Source organism: Perca fluviatilis, chromosome 10 (genome assembly GCF_010015445.1).
Source record: "Perca fluviatilis chromosome 10, GENO_Pfluv_1.0, whole genome shotgun sequence".
Lineage (NCBI taxonomy): Eukaryota > Metazoa > Chordata > Actinopteri > Perciformes > Percidae > Perca > Perca fluviatilis.
In genome coordinates, this window is record NC_053121.1 from 16,836,297 (window position 1) to 16,854,392 (window position 18,096).

Consider the following 18,096-nt stretch of genomic DNA (forward strand, 5'->3'; position numbering starts at 1 on the left):
CGGCTCTCACATTACCCTTTGCAAAGGCTTATACAAAAGCACAACATTCCGTAACAACTTCCACAACTGGCTGTATAGTAATATTAGTCCAAGAACCTGATACTGCCAGACAGGATGAAACAGAAGAAGTTGTACTAGTCATATGATTACGTTTGCCTGTCTAAAGCTCATATAGCAGCCTATATAAACTGTATAATTCTACAAATTATTAGACTGAACAAGGTCACCATGCAGACTGTGGAATCAACTAATTTAAAAAGCTTCTCCACTTTTAGAGCTTGAATGTAATCAGTAAATGTCAAGACACATAGCCTGTTACATTATGCAATATATTGTATCTATCAATTAACAATGGATGAGGTGTTCAAACATGGCGGTGCATTTATTTAAAAAAAAAAGCTCTTTAACTAGCGCCTATGTCAAAGAGGTTTATATCGCTTCTGACTCGCCCTGACTGACAGGCTTGACCTTATGAATGACAAAAATACTATTTTAAATACTTTTTAAGTAAATATTAAATGTAACGGTTGACATTGTGATCATTGAAAAAGTATTTGGGCCTGAGTGCATCATGTGACTTATTTCTTTTATTTCACCGGACACTTGTTTGTGGATCATCCTCCAGGGACCATGAATATCCATAGCAAATGTAATGGTAAGACTATAGCCTTGAAGAAAAAGTTGAATTTGATTTAAGGGTGGCAAAAAATGAAAGATCTTGTGATGAATAAAGTAGTCCAGGGTTTTTCCCAGGACATTGTTTAGCCATGGAGGCAACCAGAACCTGACGCATCTCGTCTCATGATTAATGTAGTAAGTAGATGACGGCTTAACATCCACATGATGTTGGAACAGCTGATGTTACTTTTAACACTATGGGGACGCTAGACATTTTATGGAAATCGTGAAAGCTTTAGTAAATTCCATGACAGTCAGCCCATTATATTTTGATCTTAAAGATGCAGTACGGAAGCCTTATAAAACTAACTTTCTGTCATATTTGCTCAAACTGACCCTATGTTTGAGTAGAACTACGTGAAGCGGGTAATTAAAAAGAAATCTGGCTCCTCTGGCACCACCTACAGCCTGTAGTGCGATTTGTAAAAATCCACAGCTCCCTGTTCAGATGCACCAATCAGGACCAGGGGGGGTGTCTAACTGCGTGTCAATCACTGCTCATGCGCACACATTCTCCCTTGTGGGGGGAGGGGCTTAGGAGACCGTTTTGGGCTTTAGCGAAAAGGGGGGAGGGGGGGGACTGAGAAGCTGTCTAAATTTGTATTCATAGTGGCCGAGTGATGGCACCAGAGGAAAAGTCCAAGGTCACGAAAACATTTGAATTTACTGTGTCAAGAATTGCTCAGGAGAAAAATCTGAACTGACACTGTTAAGAGATGAAAGGTCAGGGTATCACCAAAATTGTAAAATTCTCCAAAAATACCTTTTAAAAAAGAATTCTTATCAGAAGATGATGGATTGTTGAATGGATGGACTGATGGGATTGACCCACTGACTAACCAGCATTGATATCCTGAGGCCCTGCTACTAGTGGGCGTTAAATATGATTATACATTGACATCAAACCAACCAGTAGGTTATGATAGGCCTTGTTCACATTTGTACATGGTGTGCAGGCACCCTAGGGGGCTTGATTTTCCTACTAACATGGCACACAAGGACAACAGCATATTACCTACTGTTTAGGGCAAAAAGATGAGCTGAAGCACACATCACTGAGTATACATGATACACACAATCTTGTGATTTATTCAAATCTCTACCAGCTCCAGGGAAGTTATTATATTTAATTTGCCTTTTTACGGCCTCCTAAACTGGATGCCAAAGTTAGAAACCGATGTTAAGCGCATATTCCAGAGAGAATAGAAAGTCACTAAAGTCTTGTTTAAACACACAAAAGCTCTGCTCATAAAGCCATTTCCAAAATCCAATTAAAACCAATCAGAGTTCTATGTTGTGGTTGTTCATTTTTGCAAAAATCCTTTAAGCTAATAGTGCTTTTACCTAAACTTATAGGATTGGAATCAGAGGGGTCTCCTGATAAATCTAAGAACAAAAATCTGAAACTGCCCATGGTGTATGACTCTGCTCAATAAGCTATTATAACAGTGGAGGTGTGTTTAAGTTACCTTCTGTAAGGTGTATTTATTTTTTTTGGACCCAGTGTAGTCTTTTTTTTATTTGTATACTATTAAAACATGTTTATTTTTCTCTTATTGTATGAGTGAGTGTTAACAAGAAATGCCCTTGACACATTTTCTGATGGAATTGTGTATTTAAATTAACATGTTATTATTCACATGTGGTTTCAAACACTGCTTTTTACTGAATTTCTTCTTTTTCCATCTGTGTTTCCAAACATGCTATTTTGAATTTCCCTGTGCCTCTCTATGTCTCTCCCTGCTTCAATAACAGGGGCCCATGCAAAAAAGCAGGGTGAGGATTTATCGGATAACGACGGTGATGAAGATGAAGGTATTTTCCATGGTGAACAAAGATGGTGCATGTTTTGTTTTTTTTGTTTCTAGAGTTTTTTCTGTTTTCTGATCACTTGGTTTTTATGTTTGATTTATTTTTGTTTCTAATTGTAAATGCTATCATCAAGCACCCCTGTCACATTGCAGTCTGTAAAATAATGTTGTCTTTGATCAAATGTTTGAGTGTGAGAGAGTGAACGTGAGGTCTTCTGTTCCTAAGCATCAACATTCAACCGTTGAGTAGAGTGTTTGGCTTCCGAGTCAGATCGGATCTAGTAGCTGTCTAGATAACCAAGCCCGTGTTGAGTCATTTTAATATCTCACATAGTGACTGAAGCAACTGTTGTTACAAGGGTACAGGCAGTGGTGAGAGCCTCTTGTTAAGGTGTGGCCACAGCAGCTGTATTTGTGGCGATAATGGCAGAGGGGAAGTGGAGCAGCAGTGTAATATCAGACTGTTCACCAGGTCTGCCAGCAGATTTAGATGAGGAGCGGCAGTTCAGGAGTGCTGCTGTAGAGGATTAGAGGCGAGAGGTGTAGAAAATGGGAAGTTGCTGCTCAGCAATCACATTGTTCACTTTCCATATTTATCTTGGGATATTCCTGGCTCAGGGTGGATCTCTGCCGAGATTAGAATGAGAGACGATTCTTGTGCTGCAACAGAAACGGCTTAAGTCTCTGAATTTGAATCAAACCCTTGATATTGCCCCGCCCTCGTCTTCTTTTGCCACAGTAGGGCAGATGATGCAAGCATGATTTTTGGTATCAAGGTTAAGCCCTTGATTTCTACTCTGTTTGTTGGACATATTAGATTTTTGCACGTTTTGTGTATATTTGGTGAACAAGATTATATGTTGGAGCGAAGTGGTTTGGGACCTTAGCCCATGTTTAGGGCATATGGACCTCCTACTTAGCAGGAAAACTGAGATGTCACGCCATATCCTTTCACTTACTTGTCTTGAATGTTGGCACAATTAATGCCAGCTTTGCTGTGGGTCCTGAGTTGGGTTTTAAACCCAGCTGAGGCCGACTGGCCAGGCTTCTTTCCAGATGTTTAAGGGTTTGTAGTGAAGCTCCTTCCTCTTTGCCAGTGGACTCTTCTTTCACAGAGAAGCCTCACACTGGCCTTGATCACAGAACAGGAAGCGTTGCCATGGCACCACTTTGACACACAGGTGTTTCTTCATTCAAGCCCAGGGCGAGCTGTTGCAACTGAAGCCAAACCTTCAGTTTTCTTCTTGACTGCGTGTATACGTGCACACGTGTATGTTTGTCTTCCCTCAAGCAAGCCCACATGCGTCAGTGTGTGTAGCCCTAAGTCCGTTCAAAATTGCTGAGAAGTGCCGATCCCTTTGTCTGGCAAGTCTTTGCATGCGCACACAGTGGCTTGGTCTTCAAGCTGTTGTGCAAGACTAGCCTCACTGAAAATGTGACAAGTCTATTCTTTACTGAGCGCAACTAATGCTATTTACAGAGCATCGCCGTAGAAGCACAATACGGTCCCAGCAGAATCTCCGCCACAGCACTGTAACTAATGCATGTGTGACAAAGTTGGCCATCAATCCCTAAACATGATCCAGAAGATTTTCATTGTTCTGGTGAATGTGTCTGTTTTGAAGTGCCATGGGCCAACACATTAAAGCCAGTGTTCAGAGACAGCCCTCTGTAATTCCCCCCCTGTTACCTCTGTGAGAAAAAGACTTAACTTCACTCCTCACTGAAGGATGGTCGAGTACACTGCACAAAATACAAAGTCCTTGTAAGCTGTCTTACATACTACTGCTCTCACAAGTGGCTGCACTATTATTGCGGGTAATAGCAATCTCCTTGTCTACAGTAAATGTAATGCAAGCATTACCAATGAAAATCAAACATTTGTATTCAAGTTAAAGGCCAAGTAGAATCAGAGCACACGCAGAACTCCCACTCTCTTACTATTTAGCTGATGCGCCTCTTATCCACAGATTCTCATTCAGTCCAGAGAGCTGCTGTCTCATCTGGTTTCTCTGTCTAACCCCCTCCATCTCTCAGTCTGTTCATCCCAACATTACCATGCTGTCTCAGTTGGCAGTCTGTCTATCCTGGGCTTATTCCCTCCCTCCGCCATATTTGAGCCGCCCTCCTGCCTGTTATAACCCTCCAGACACAATCTTATATTCTCTACGTTTTATGTGAACAATAAAGGATTTCTCACATTGCCAAAGAAATGTAAGTAACATATGTAATGGAGTAGTAATATTTAAATGTACAATAAAAAGTCAGTGGAACAGACAATAAAAACATTCAACTGAGACGAGGAGATAAGCAAAATGAAATATGTAGGAGAAATATAATGACCTTTTTTTTATACTGTATGTCTCTCTCTGTCCGCTGGCTGTCCCCGAGGCTCCCCCTCTAAGCCATTCAGTCTGTCAGTCCCTTCCTGTGTCTTTCTATTTGTCCCTCTGTGTGTCCGCCTGTCTGTCTGAGCAGCAACAGTCAACCCCCTGGCACCCCCAAAGTACATTCAAATTCTACGCAACACTTCCTCCAGCAACACAAGTGTGTGGGCCAAGTTGCTGTGATTTTCAATCGGCCCACAATCAAGACTCAGTTTTACAGAGGCGGTTATTGCACTGTAAAAAAAGCGCAAGCTTTCAATCACCTGCTGTTGTTAGATAAAGGTGGTCATGTAAGTAGAGGAAGTCAGGTTGTGTAGGAACTAAATCTCCCAGATGGAACATGGCAGTGGTGCAGAGGTACTGTGCCCAGTGTTAGGCTGAGAGAGGCAGCGTCCCTACTGCACCCCTAGAGTGTCTCGCACCACTGCTGCCTCGGCCCTCTCCAGCTGAAGAAAAAGGGATGTATGTGCATGTCTGTCTGTCTTTGGCACTCTGAGACTCTAGCTCTAATCAGGAGGAATGCTTCCACCCAGCGTGAGGGTGCACACACTCAGACATGTACACTCGCATCAATTAAACCAGTGAAGCATGCACACACTTATACACATAAACAATGCTTGCTTCCAAGCTCTAGAAGCAAGCACGGAATAGACAACACACACACATGCAGACACATACCCCCACCCACCCAGAGAAGCTCTCCATCGTTGGCTGTGCCAAGGAGCAGAGCTGAGCTCCACCTGCCTGGGTATTACCATTAATTCCATTGCACAGGCCTGACTGGATCCCCATCCAGCAAAGCCCTCAGCTCAGCTCAGGCAGGCTGGAGACTGGCGAATCGACAGTGGGGGTAATTCACACACCATTCTCTCCATTCTGCCGCTATCCTATTCTCTGTGATGTGGCAGGGTTGAGGAATCATGCCCCTTGAAGTCCATTTATGCAGAGATATTTGGAAGGCTGCTGCTCCTCAGCTTCTTTCCAAGATAAGCATTGCTGCTAATGACTGATCCACAATGGCATCATTGGAGCCATTTCAAAGGATGGAAGACCCAGACTGTTGCTGTCATCTATTTCCCCCCTTCGGCCACGTAATAAAACATGTAAAAGCGTGCTGCTTTTGATAAATCTAGAGAATGATTCAACAGCAGAGACCAGCTTTGACTTAATTCACTTTCCTTATGCAGTGCTACAGCACGTCTGAGGTGGTTTGTGCTGTGTGCTCTTCTGTTATGCGTTTATTGGTGTTCTGTCCTCAACCCCTTCAGTGGGTTTGTACAGTATAGCATCAGCTTTTGTGGCTTGCACCAAGGACAGCAGGCTTCCCTGAAAGACTAAAGGGTTAGTGTTCGTTCACTCAAGGAGTAAGCAGCTGTCTGTTAGAGATGACAGCACCTCTTCAGCCTCCTCCTCTCATCTAGATCCAGGCTAGCTGTAGGGGGCTTTGGCTAATAGCCTTGTAGGTTTCTCACCGTGTCTTCTCTTTCATTTTACTCAGCCGGCGTCTATCCCCACCTCTCTTTCCTCTCTGTCCTCATACACACCACTTTCTGTCTTCCCTGTTGCCAACATCATATTTAACACACCAGCGAGGGAGCAGGAAGTCACCTTCACTCAAAGGTTATTCCTCCCATTGCTTTTACTGTAGCGATGTCAAGACGCATAGAAGAGGCACACACATCTCATTTTCATATACCCAGTGCTATGTTCAGATTTTCTTTATATGCATAAGTCATACCTCAGTTGCTCTCAGAAATGTCAAGTGTTGTGGAGAACACGTTGGAGTCTGACATCCTCCAACTGTAAGGTGCTCTTTTCCTGCCCATCCCATCACTCCTGATCATGTGCAGGCTCTGAAAGTCCACTGGCTTAAAATAGCAACAGCTTTGCAACAGCAATTTTTTCTTTGTGGTCTCCTTTCCCTGTCTTCTGTGAGTCCAAAATGGAACATTTGTTACTGTGTGTTCCTTCACTTCAGGCTTTTTCCCCCCCCCCTCCAAGGCCCAGTCACACACAGTGCTAGCTCATTTAATTCAGTATAAAGGAAATATTAAGCAGACTTTCGGTGACATTCAGAATACTGTCAGTGACTTGTACGACGGCACAAGCTGCTGTATAATTTGGTGTAATTACACTGCCTGTTTTGCAAGGAGCTCCCCAGTTAAACTAAATGCACTTCTTAAATGTGAACATGGCCAGTAATGGACTTGTCATGAGTGAAGCGTGAAGCTTGGCCTGACAAGAGCACTACAGTAGGGTGCATGTCATGTCCTGCCACATCAGGATATTGTCACCCCCCCCCACCTCAGACCTCACTGATAGCCGCTGACAGCCACCATGTTTCACCAAGTGTTGACACAGTGAATGCCACCGACACTTATCTCCACTTGCCTTTGTCCTGTCCCACTCCAGAGTGTCAAGGCCGCTTCTGGGGGCGCTTAACGTCAGATATTATATATGACTGACTGTTTTCGATGGAGTGAGAGTCAAAGGACAAAAAGGTGGAGGTACAGTGGAGGGAGAGGAAATAAGATGGAGGCGGAGGGAACGAGTGCTCACAGCCCTCCTGATGGGTTTCACTTGCAGCAACAACGCTTAGAGGCTCAGTTCAGGCCTGACTCATGCCTCCCACTGACACTCCAATCAGTCCAGAGCCACCGTGATGCACCTATGAAAGGTTGTGCTCCTCGGGCTTGCTAAAATGCATGCCCTGTGATGTATTTGTAGGTATGACTGCCCAAACCTTCTATTTAAGCCGGTGCAGTGAACTGAAGGCTTTTTCATTTATTTATTGGCGATTTTTTATTCATTTTCTCTACTGTGATACAATTATTTGCTGTTTGTATGATATGTGCTGGGAGTGTAAGTCCCTGTATTGTAGATGCTGCATGATCTGATTGAGAGAAATATATGAGAAAATGATGTGTTACATACATACGTATATATTTCTGTTCAGTTCACTCTTCATTGCACATCAGCTTTCATCTGCATTTCTATCACGCACAGATTTCTTTATCATCATGAGTTCATTTGTTTCTTGTTTTTTATTTTTTTTCAATTCGTTGTGCATGTGAGTTTTATTGCAAATATACCAGTCTGTGCATTAATGAACCTATCTCTGTTTCTTTTCTAGCACAGAGCTCTGTGCTACATTGTGATGCTGTGAATATTTCTGTTGATGTAATGATGTGTTTGCCTTGGAGAAGTTAGTGAATCAGGAGGCAGCTTTTTCGAGTTAGTCACCTGTTACACCAGATTGGGACGTCTGCAGCAACCGATAAAGCTCTGATCTGATTGGTTAAAAACAGCTACTCACCTTATTACCTCTAGTCATTCCGTGCTGCAGCCCACATGTGGATGCATCTAGAAAGGATTATTATTTCTCATTTTGAACCAAAGTCCCAATTGGGATCTGTTATATTCTCCTCTGACACAAATCAGTGTCTGTGAGAACTGTATATCACATCTGTGTGACACCCCCCGCATCAGATCAAGTCAACAAATAGATTAGAACAAGTGGAGCTGCAATGTTTTGTATCGCTCTCCCTAAGCCATTTAACTGTTGTCATGGAGACCCGATGTGAATCAACAAAAGAGGTGACTGATAACATTGACATGACTAATCTCTTTTTCTTATTTCTGCCCCCTGTTCCGTCTTCCTCTTTGCCATTCTCCTTGTTTCTGTGGCCTATTTGTTTGAGTACCTTGTGTAGGATATGCTGTTTTTCTGCCTTTCTACTGCCCCCTCTTTTCCTCTCTCTGACTGTACCTTTCATGCTTTCTCACCCCATGCATCCCCCCTCCCCTTGTCTAAGATAAGTGTGTGCATAGAGAAGTGTCAGCTATAAATCACATTTCACTGTGTAGCCTTCTCAGATACCAGCAAGATAAAGAAAGACATAAATAAGTCCACATCACATACAAGTTATTGCTTTGCTTTTAAACGTAACAGGGCCATGAATAACCAAGGGAATAACAAAAAAAAAAACAACAACCTGTGAATCAAGGCTGAGCTCTGCTATGGGGTTTACAGAAAAACAGTGTCTCTACAAAATGCATTTAAGTAGTTGTCCTCGGTGTTAGGCATGCTAATGTGATGGAGTGCATAACAACGAGCAGTGCCTGCAGATGGATGCAGATTGGGCTGTGGAGGATGTGGTCTGCGATTAGCTGTTCTTGAGGATTTTGAATTTTGGCTCTCAGTCACCATAGCAACCAGAATACAAGACAACCCTTTTAAATCTGAGCCCATTGCTTTCTCTCTTTTTTAGATTTTTCCCTCTTAATTTTATATCTTTATTCCTTGCTTTCCTTTTTATTTTTCTTCCTTTCTTTGTTTCTATCTTCCTTCTCTCTCTCTCTCTCTCTCTCTCTCTCTCTCTCTCTGTCTTCCTCACTTTTTGCCCTCCCACCCCTTCTCATTCTCACCACTCTCAGGGCTTAAGGAAAAAAAAAAAAGAGAGGCAGGGAGTTGGACAGAGATGGAGGGAAGGCGGGAGAGAAACAGGGAGAGACAGGGGAGAGTCTGTGAGTGAAAGCGATACAAAGTGAGGGAGGGGAAGGCGAGAAGCTACACAGAACGCGGGGGGAGCAGGAGTGAAAATGAGAGAGAGTTTCTTGTCTTGTCTCCCAGCTCTAGCTAGCCAGCCAGTAATTCAGTCTATTCCTCAAACAGAGGCTTTTTTCTTCCCTCTACCTCTGGATGTGCTTTATCCGGCTGGAATGTTGCTCCAGCTGGATATCAAGCCCTGCTTCGGGAATAGAATAAACAACATTTTACCAAATTTAACTGCCTACAATGCCAAGCAAGACTGTGCAAATAAATTGTTGCCCAGAGATAGGCCTGTGTAAAAAGGAGGTGCATGGTAGCATTGTTTAATTAGCCGGTGCATTTTCCCCATCACTGTCAAGCCAGATTAGCCTTCTCCCTGCTTAGGAGATGTGTCAGAGTACCTCTCTCTTTATTCTCCCTAATGGCTTCCTGCGTGTGTATATTGGAAAGTGGGTCTGCCTCCTGGAAGGCAACGGGAAACCAAATGCAACCCTAATAGTTTGGTTTATATCATAAATATTTTATATGGTAAAGGACCAATTACTATAATGGAGTTGAACTCAACATAATGAGTGGACATTAATTTGTTTCCCATAGAGCTGACATGTAAGGCTATTGCCTCCATTTCTATTAGTAGGCCAGCAGACTGTATCCTTACAGCTGGTATCTGAGAGGTGACTGTCAGCTTGTCTGTTTGTGGCCACCATGCTCTGTATCTGCTGTATCTGAATCTGAGCTGACCCTTGATCGGAGTGGGTGGACGACAATGTGAATGTGTTAATGATGGCCGCTCTTGCAGACATACGAGATACTGGGGCCAAGCCTGTGATGGTCTACATCCACGGAGGATCCTACATGGAGGGGACTGGCAACATGATCGATGGGAGCGTCCTGGCCAGCTACGGAAATGTCATCGTTATCACTCTCAACTATCGTGTCGGAGTCCTCGGTAAGCATCTTTCCCTTTCCTTTTTTTTTTTTTTTTTCTTTTTTTTATTTCACCTCCTCCTTCAAGGACATTTTTCTGTGCCATCTTTATAGGGCAGCTAGGTGTAATGAGCACTGCTGATTGCCACATACACTCAAAATAAGGCTGAGGGAAAAACACTGGTTCCTGTGCTTCTTGTTGATGTGGTGCTCGTGTATCAAAATCACAGTAATTGAGTGTGCTGAATGTGGGTTTGTTGTTGTGACTGGGGTTTAGAATAAATTAAGAAATTATTGTAATAAGGTTGGGAAAAATGATGAGATGGGCGTGATGCTGGAGAGATGGAGAGGAGAAGAGTCTGTTAGAGAGAACGAGGGGTTCTCTCTCTGAGTTGCATTTGGTTGCAGATTGACTCACACAGCTGAATCCTCTTTCAGACACTGTGTGTGTGTGTGTGTGTGTGTGTGTGTGTGTGTGTGTGTGTGTGTGTGTGTGTGTGTGTGTGTGTGTGTGTGTGTGTGGGGGGGTGAGTGAGAAAGAGAGAGAGTGGAGAGGCAGAGAGAGAGAGAGCAAACGAGAGGGAGAGAGAGCTCCATGGAAACAGCTGCAGCAACACAAAATGGAGTTTGTTAGCACACTACCCAAGCTTTGTACCTTTTCCATCCATCTCTCTGACACAGCTGATTTTCCTCCTCACAATTTTTTTTTTGTGTTTACTGACTACAAACACTGAATATAACAACATACTTGTTAAGAGTATTGCCTCAGATTTGGACTATGGCTGGCTGCTGTTAACATAAAGGAGTGATAAAGTCTTATTCTATGTTTCCTTTGGTCAACAAATCCCATAACAGATCTCAAAACCTACAATTGATAACTCTGTTTCTCAGTACTGTCAGACTTCTCCATACTGTATGTTGCTCACAGCTGCAAGTGTATTGGTTCTAAGTGAAGATGTAAATAATTAAATCTTCACAAGTCACAAATATATAATTCCATTTCAAGCTCCAAGTTCAAGTAAGTAATTTCCTAACACAGCTGGGAACTATAGTTTTTGGCAAACGTTACTCAAAAAGAGGTAAATATTGCATTTGTTGGGGACACTTCAGCTGCAGATTAAATAGAGTATTTCTAAACAGCAGTACAATGCAATGTAACTCCAGCAGAGAAGTAGTAGAGACCTGACAGTACTGTCTACAATGCAATATCTATCTAAAGTTTGCTAAAATCAGCTAGCATGAGCCACTGGTCATACGAGACCAAGTAAGACTCTTGCAGCAAAACCCTGAGTGAAGGGAATTGTGTGTTTTATTACTTATAAATATTTTATTTGGAACGGAATGACTGTGCTTTTTCTTCCTTTTTAAAGTTCATAGTATCGCTTTAGTATTCACTGGTGTGCTAGTGAGTATTTATTTAGCTGTATCAGTGTCTCCCAACACAGATGTATATGGGCACCATAAGAGGTCACTAAATGAATCTGAACGGTCACAGGATGATTAACAAGATAGGAAAGAAGAAGGGAAAATGGCTGCTATGTTAAATTTCCGCAGTCTTTTATTTGTTTTTGTTAAACATTGAATAGTTTTACCTTTTCGGGCATCTACAATGTATGAAATATACAATCTCTGATGAGGTGTCATAACTAGACATTGCTTTGTTTTAATGGGCCAATATTGTAAAAAGTGAGATTTCCCTCTTTTTTTTCATTATAAAGCATCTCAAGGTGCTGTATAAATACTGTGAAAGTATCAAAACGCTCAATCCACAGAGAAATGCACACAGCCCTTATTGAGAAAGGGTGCCTTTAAATGATCCGTCAGGACTTCCGCACAGTTGTGATGTCCCAATTATACTATATATAGGTAGAAAATGGCGCTACAGTGCCGTTAAAGTCATTCCCCGGCTGCAATGATGGTGTAGAGATGCCAAGAGCACAGATGCAGAAGACCTGGAAACATCGACCAATCAGAGCAGACTGGGCTTTATTTATATAGGTGGGTTTAAAGAGACAGGCACTAAAACGGAGCGTTTTAGACAGGGGGTGAATACAACCATGTAAACATGTTCTGCTAATAACCCAAAATACAAGTATGAACCTGAAAATGAGCATATGTTCCCTTTAAGGGATCAAAAGGCAAAAACATTAAAAACATAAAATATGACCAGCCTTATCCTAAAGGCCCTGAAACACCAAGCCGTCTGCCAGGAACTACTGGCGACGAAGGCTGCCTGTGGCTTCACCTCACGTCAGCTGTCGTCGCCTTTGTTTTGGTCAAAAATTACAGTGTAAGAGTACAACCGACATCTCTCGCATTCAACAAGGGAAACCGGATAACATTGCTATGATACCCAAAACAAACAGCGTTTGTTTGATCAGCAGCAGAACGGAACAGAGCCTACGGTCCCTCTGCTTCACTCACTTCACTTCACTGTTGTCTCTCGACAAAGAAGTCTGCCTACAGTAGGAGCGGAGTGGCGCGACGGCCGGCTGCTTGCTCGTTAGCCAACGTTAGCATGCTAATTTCACCCACCCAACATGCCTTCATCATACACTGGTTACAGAAAATTAGCCAAACAAAAATGTCACTCATCTGGCAATAGCAATGTGCTTTCCTATGATGAGAGCATGTGAATTAAACATGAAGTACATTTTACTAATTTAGAGGCTGGCCGGCTGGCTAGTAAGCTAGCTTGCTTGCTAGGGGTTAATTGTTAGGGAGAGAGAGAGGTCTATTACGGTCTTAATTTAAAATATCACGGTATAGGATATTAGTTTATTAACATTAGTATATTTTGTAATGTGTAGGTATGTAGAGATCTTTTAAAAGACATGTTATTGTTGGAATAAACATACCTACACAAGTAGTTATGTATATCTTGTTGTACATTTGCCATCTTATGGACATAATGTGACATTTGAACATCATTGTTGACCAGTTTTGACATTTCTAATGTGCATATGATTGATCTAATGAGATAAAAAAATTAAAGGAGCCTTGTGTGTACCTCTCACAGTCTGTTTTCATCACAAGTTTTCAAGCCGAACAGCCAATCAGATGAATTGGCTGTTCGACCGACGAAGGCCGGCGTGCGGCAACGGTGCGGGACACACCGCACAAACTAGGGCGACGGTTGCTCACCGTCGGCCTAACTTGGACCAACGGCTGACGGTCGCCTTGGTGTGTCGGGGCCAGAGAGCTTAATGTCAAGAGCAGGAGGGTGACTGAGGAGTGGTGCCTTATCCTCCAGGACATTGAGATGACTGGTGTGGTTGAATCATGCAGACACAACTACATTCATCCTGAGACTCTTTTTTATTTTTTTATGGAGATGAGAGTGCTACGGCCTATTGATTTTGCCATCATTGCTCGCCTTAGATGCACTGTGTTTTCCTCTGTCATTTTTGTGGAATTTTGAGCGTTGTAATTAGCCTTCGGGGTGGTAAGGTAGTAGGAGCACTGGCAGTGCATGCTGCTTGGTGCTGCTGCCGCTGGTTTAAAGCTGAGCACGTAGACCTAATACAGATTCTTGATCATATTTCTTTCATGGCACTTCAATTATGAGTCAGATGTTTCTTCACTCGCTGCCACATTTCGCTAAATGTCATTTAACATGCATGCACACACACACCCTTAAACACCACATAGTACTGTAAGCATGTGTGCGCAGCTAGTATTCACACAAACAAACACACAGTGAGACACAAACACAAATAATCTACACATACAGATGTGGTTTTGAGCACACACACACACACACACACACACACACACACACACACACACACACACACACACACACACACACACACACACACATTTATGCACAGACATACACACATGCACAGTTCGCAAAGCAGCTCTCTTGGTGAGCTCCCCAGCAGCCATTCTGAGAAATGAGCAGAGAAGAAGTGATGCATGTAGTTGAGCGATAATGTCCATCGCTGTAGCATGGTCTGATAATCTCCCCATGGTACAGCTTTAAACTGTTATTACAAACATACTCATAAACCAAATAAAACCAAGGCCGGAGAGAAATCAGACCATGATGCACTAATTAACACTAAGCTGTCTGAAGATTTTCAGTAATAAAGTTTGAATTGCAATACTCAAAACATGAGAAATTGCAATTACATGTATTTATTTTTTTGCAGTTTTTTTAGAATACAATTTGAGCATTAATCTTGTCTAGACAGCATTAAGTGGAGTAGATTAGCTGTTTGTATTGGACACTGTACATTAGCCACTGCACACAGATTTGAAAGCTCTACACTTGCACTGTAACATCATGTCATATGACAGCTACTGTACAGTAGATGAGCACAAATACTTCAATTTTTACTTCCTCGGTTTCTTCAACTCAAGTACTGTCCAGCAGGACTCCCTTCATTTAAATAGTTTAAGAAGAAAACAAACTGTAATTTAGATGCCACACTGGGTGACGCAGTTACATGTAGAAATGCAGAATAAATAAATAAATAAGTATTAATGGAAAAAATGAAAGCTCATTTAATTAGGCTGCTTAAAGGGATGAGGGAATAATGGAGGCAGAGAGAATTAGACAAGATAATGAGTTTAAAGCGAAAGCAGACAAGGCAACAAACTACGCTTTCTGACACTAATATAGCTCTCCCACCATCCCAGGGCAATCTGAATATGGCATTAATAATGCAGTAAACACCTTTGAAATACACACAACAATCTGAAAACTAACTAATTTCACACAAACAATAGGCCCAAAATATTCAGTAAACAACAGCCCTCACTAACAAATCATTGAAAAACATTTTCCCCAGCAAATTTCAACAAATTGGACAGCACCAAAACCTTGGTAAATGTCAGCGATGAACGTTTTATTTATCTTTTGCATTAATTACATTTTCGTTCTTCCATTTTTGTAGCAGCTCTATTTCCAGCTTTACAGGGCTTTTCAACAATTCACTCAAATGAAGCAAAGTTATTGAAAGATGGTGCTCAGTGCGTTATGAAATATAGATTTAGCGTTTGTTTGGTGTTTTTCCAAAAGACAGGCCGCAGTGGATGTAATCTATATTTCAGCGTGGTTTCATAATATGTGCATGGTGGCTTTAGATTCCGCAGTGAAACACAAACACTCCCAGAGAGAAAAAAGGAGAGGAGAAATACTGTGGAAAGACGAGGTAACATGGAGACCCAAATGTGTCGAGTCGCTGCCACTCCAGTTGCAAATAAAGAGGAGTCCACTAAGTTTCCAGTGCCGTTCTATCATCCCCCTGCAGCTTTTAGCCTTGCGCTGCTGAAATGGTAATTATTGCTTCTAAGGGTAGACCACAATTCTCCCGAGGCTCCATTTGGAAACTTTCATATCCGAACCTTTCACTATTCTGATGAATGAGAATTAATTTAGATTTAATCTTTAATTACTTATTGATCCACGTATGATTGTCACTAGATGAGATATGGAGAATAGAGTCTTACACTGTCCGGACTGTCCTGTTCGGATTTTTTACACTCTGCTCGGGGCAGGGGACCTGAAGAGCAGAGTTTGTTTGCCAAAGAGAAACAGTGTTGGGATTTCTGCTCATTGGGATGTGTGTGTGTGTGTGTGTGTGTGTGTGTGTGTGTGTGTGTGTGTGTGTGTGTGTGTGTGTGTGTGTGTGTGTGTGTGTGTGTGTGTGTGTCAGAACGTGGCGCGCGTGCATGTGCCTAGTTGCCGCGCCTCTCTAATGATGTGTAATGAGTCCCAGTCAGAGGGGAGTATCTTGTATCACTGCTCTTTACAAATATAATTACTCACTGGCTCTCCAGAGCATGTCAATTTCCCAGTCCATTGCGAGGGGGAGGGGGGGGGGTGCTTAATTACTAGTTTCCAAATGCATTAAAAATTAACAAAGGCTGCTTCTCTTGCCAAAACTCAAGGTTAGATTCTTCCTCTCTTCAAAAAGGAGAATGGTCAAGTACAGTCTGCACTTGTGGAGAGTTTTTCACCTTCCACAGGGTTTAGTTGTGACCTCTGATGTCTATCTCCTATTATCTCTCTGATCACAGCCATTTTATAGTGGGACCGTCACAGCTATGGACTGTCGACTCAGTCCACCCAAGTTATTCAGGCCTTCAAAAGAATAGTTTTAGATCCAATCAAAATAACCTAAACCCACTGTATGAGTGTACGTGAGTGCAGCACTGAAGCAGTAGCGCAGGTGATGTACTGTAGCATTGATTTGTTCAGTTGTCAGAGTTATTCTGTGTGGTAAGTGACTCTCTTATGCCCCGCTCCGAAACTAAAAATGGTGTCTGTTGGTAATGTAGCCAGGGATTTGGGGAGCAGAGGATATGTATGGCTGTGTGTGAACAATATTGCAGAGCAAAAGATAGTCTATCACACAAGTTTGTATAGTTGTTTTTCACTGACTGAAGAATTACTGCTGAGTTACACTGAGAGCTGAACAGTGCAGTTTGCTCATTGCCTCCTGACTCAGACACTGTATTCTTCAGGATGTTGGTTAATTAGTCATACTATATGATTTCATCTGGATACTTCCTTTTTGAGGTTTAAAACCATTGGCCTCATTTACACTTGTCATTTCAAGTGTCTTTTATCCAAAGTTCATAATTTAATACAATTGTTTATATACATACTGTATAAGCCTCTCGGTTGGCCAGATCACAAATCTGATTGCCTGATCTGCCGTGTTTATCCCGGACTACAGGCACATCAGGGTCGGCCCTCCTCCAGTCCAGAAGCAGATGTAATGCACCTGAAGCTGTTTGGTAACTGCCAAAAATAACAGAAAAAGAATAACGTGTGCTCGTTAGCAGCTCAAACCAGTCCCTCTTGAATGCATCTTGGATGAATTGGACACTTAGTGTCCAAAACAGATGAAGTGACTGAGTGTAAGTGGGGTCTATGTTGTTGTGGTGTATTCCTCTTTGATGCACAATGCTCCTGCTTCCATGATTTTATTGCATCGCTTTCATAAAATGAGCATGGAAATGACTTTTTTTTTTTGTTTTACTGCGAGTACATATGCAGGATATAATCTGTCTGGGTGCATCTCATTTGTCACATTGGATGTCTGGGATCACAAAAATCGCTCTGTGAGTTACTACGGAATAAAATTTGGGATGACAACCTCCTGTGTGGCGAGAGTGAATTGACTTAAAATAAAGAGCCTCCCTCAGTAAGTGTTCCCAGTCTCAGTCATTTCGGTTATCATCTGATATATGAGCTTGGCGCCGAGCGGAGCAATTCTCAAACAGTAGGTGGAAGAAAAAGCGAAGGCAGAGTAAGTTCTCTTTGTCTTTTATTATCAGGAGAGGAGCTGAGATGGATATTTACTTGCTTTTATTTTCATTTGGATGAATTCATCCAAATTAAGCAGGGAACAAAAACATTTATTCATCCTATTAATGTCAGGGAGTGAGGGATTTAAGTAATGGTTTTCATGCTCCAGTCTGCAGCAGCTTGTTGATGCTGCTCTCCTACAAATCACTGCCAGGAAATTAACTCTTAAGCCGCTCTTGCCAGACACACTGCAACAAACGTCTGGCTCGGCAAGACAGGGCCGAGATGGGGCCTATTGTTTCTCAGTGCTCGGCTTTTCACAGTCCAAGAAGATGTTTCCTTTCTAGCTTAAAACTCTTGTAAAGTATTGATTAAAATTGAAGGGGAATAACACTGAGTAGGACTCAGTCCCTAGAAATAATGTAGCCATTGTATCAAACAGCACTTCCACAGCAGCAACCTCAAATCTTCATT

General features: G+C 42.3%; 1 protein-coding gene across 2 annotated transcripts in view; it reads left to right on the forward strand.

The window, feature by feature from the left end:
- Positions 1-18,096, forward strand: part of nlgn3a (neuroligin 3a) — a 126,178-nt gene that overhangs the window by 36,514 nt on the left and 71,568 nt on the right. Inside the window, exons 4-5 of one of the 2 annotated variants that reach the window (XM_039813766.1) lie at positions 2,434-2,493; positions 10,228-10,377. In XM_039813766.1, the coding sequence (XP_039669700.1) occupies positions 2,434-2,493; positions 10,228-10,377 (210 nt within the window). The remainder of the gene's footprint in view (positions 1-2,433; positions 2,494-10,227; positions 10,378-18,096) is intronic. The other variant, XM_039813767.1, reaches the window with a different exon arrangement.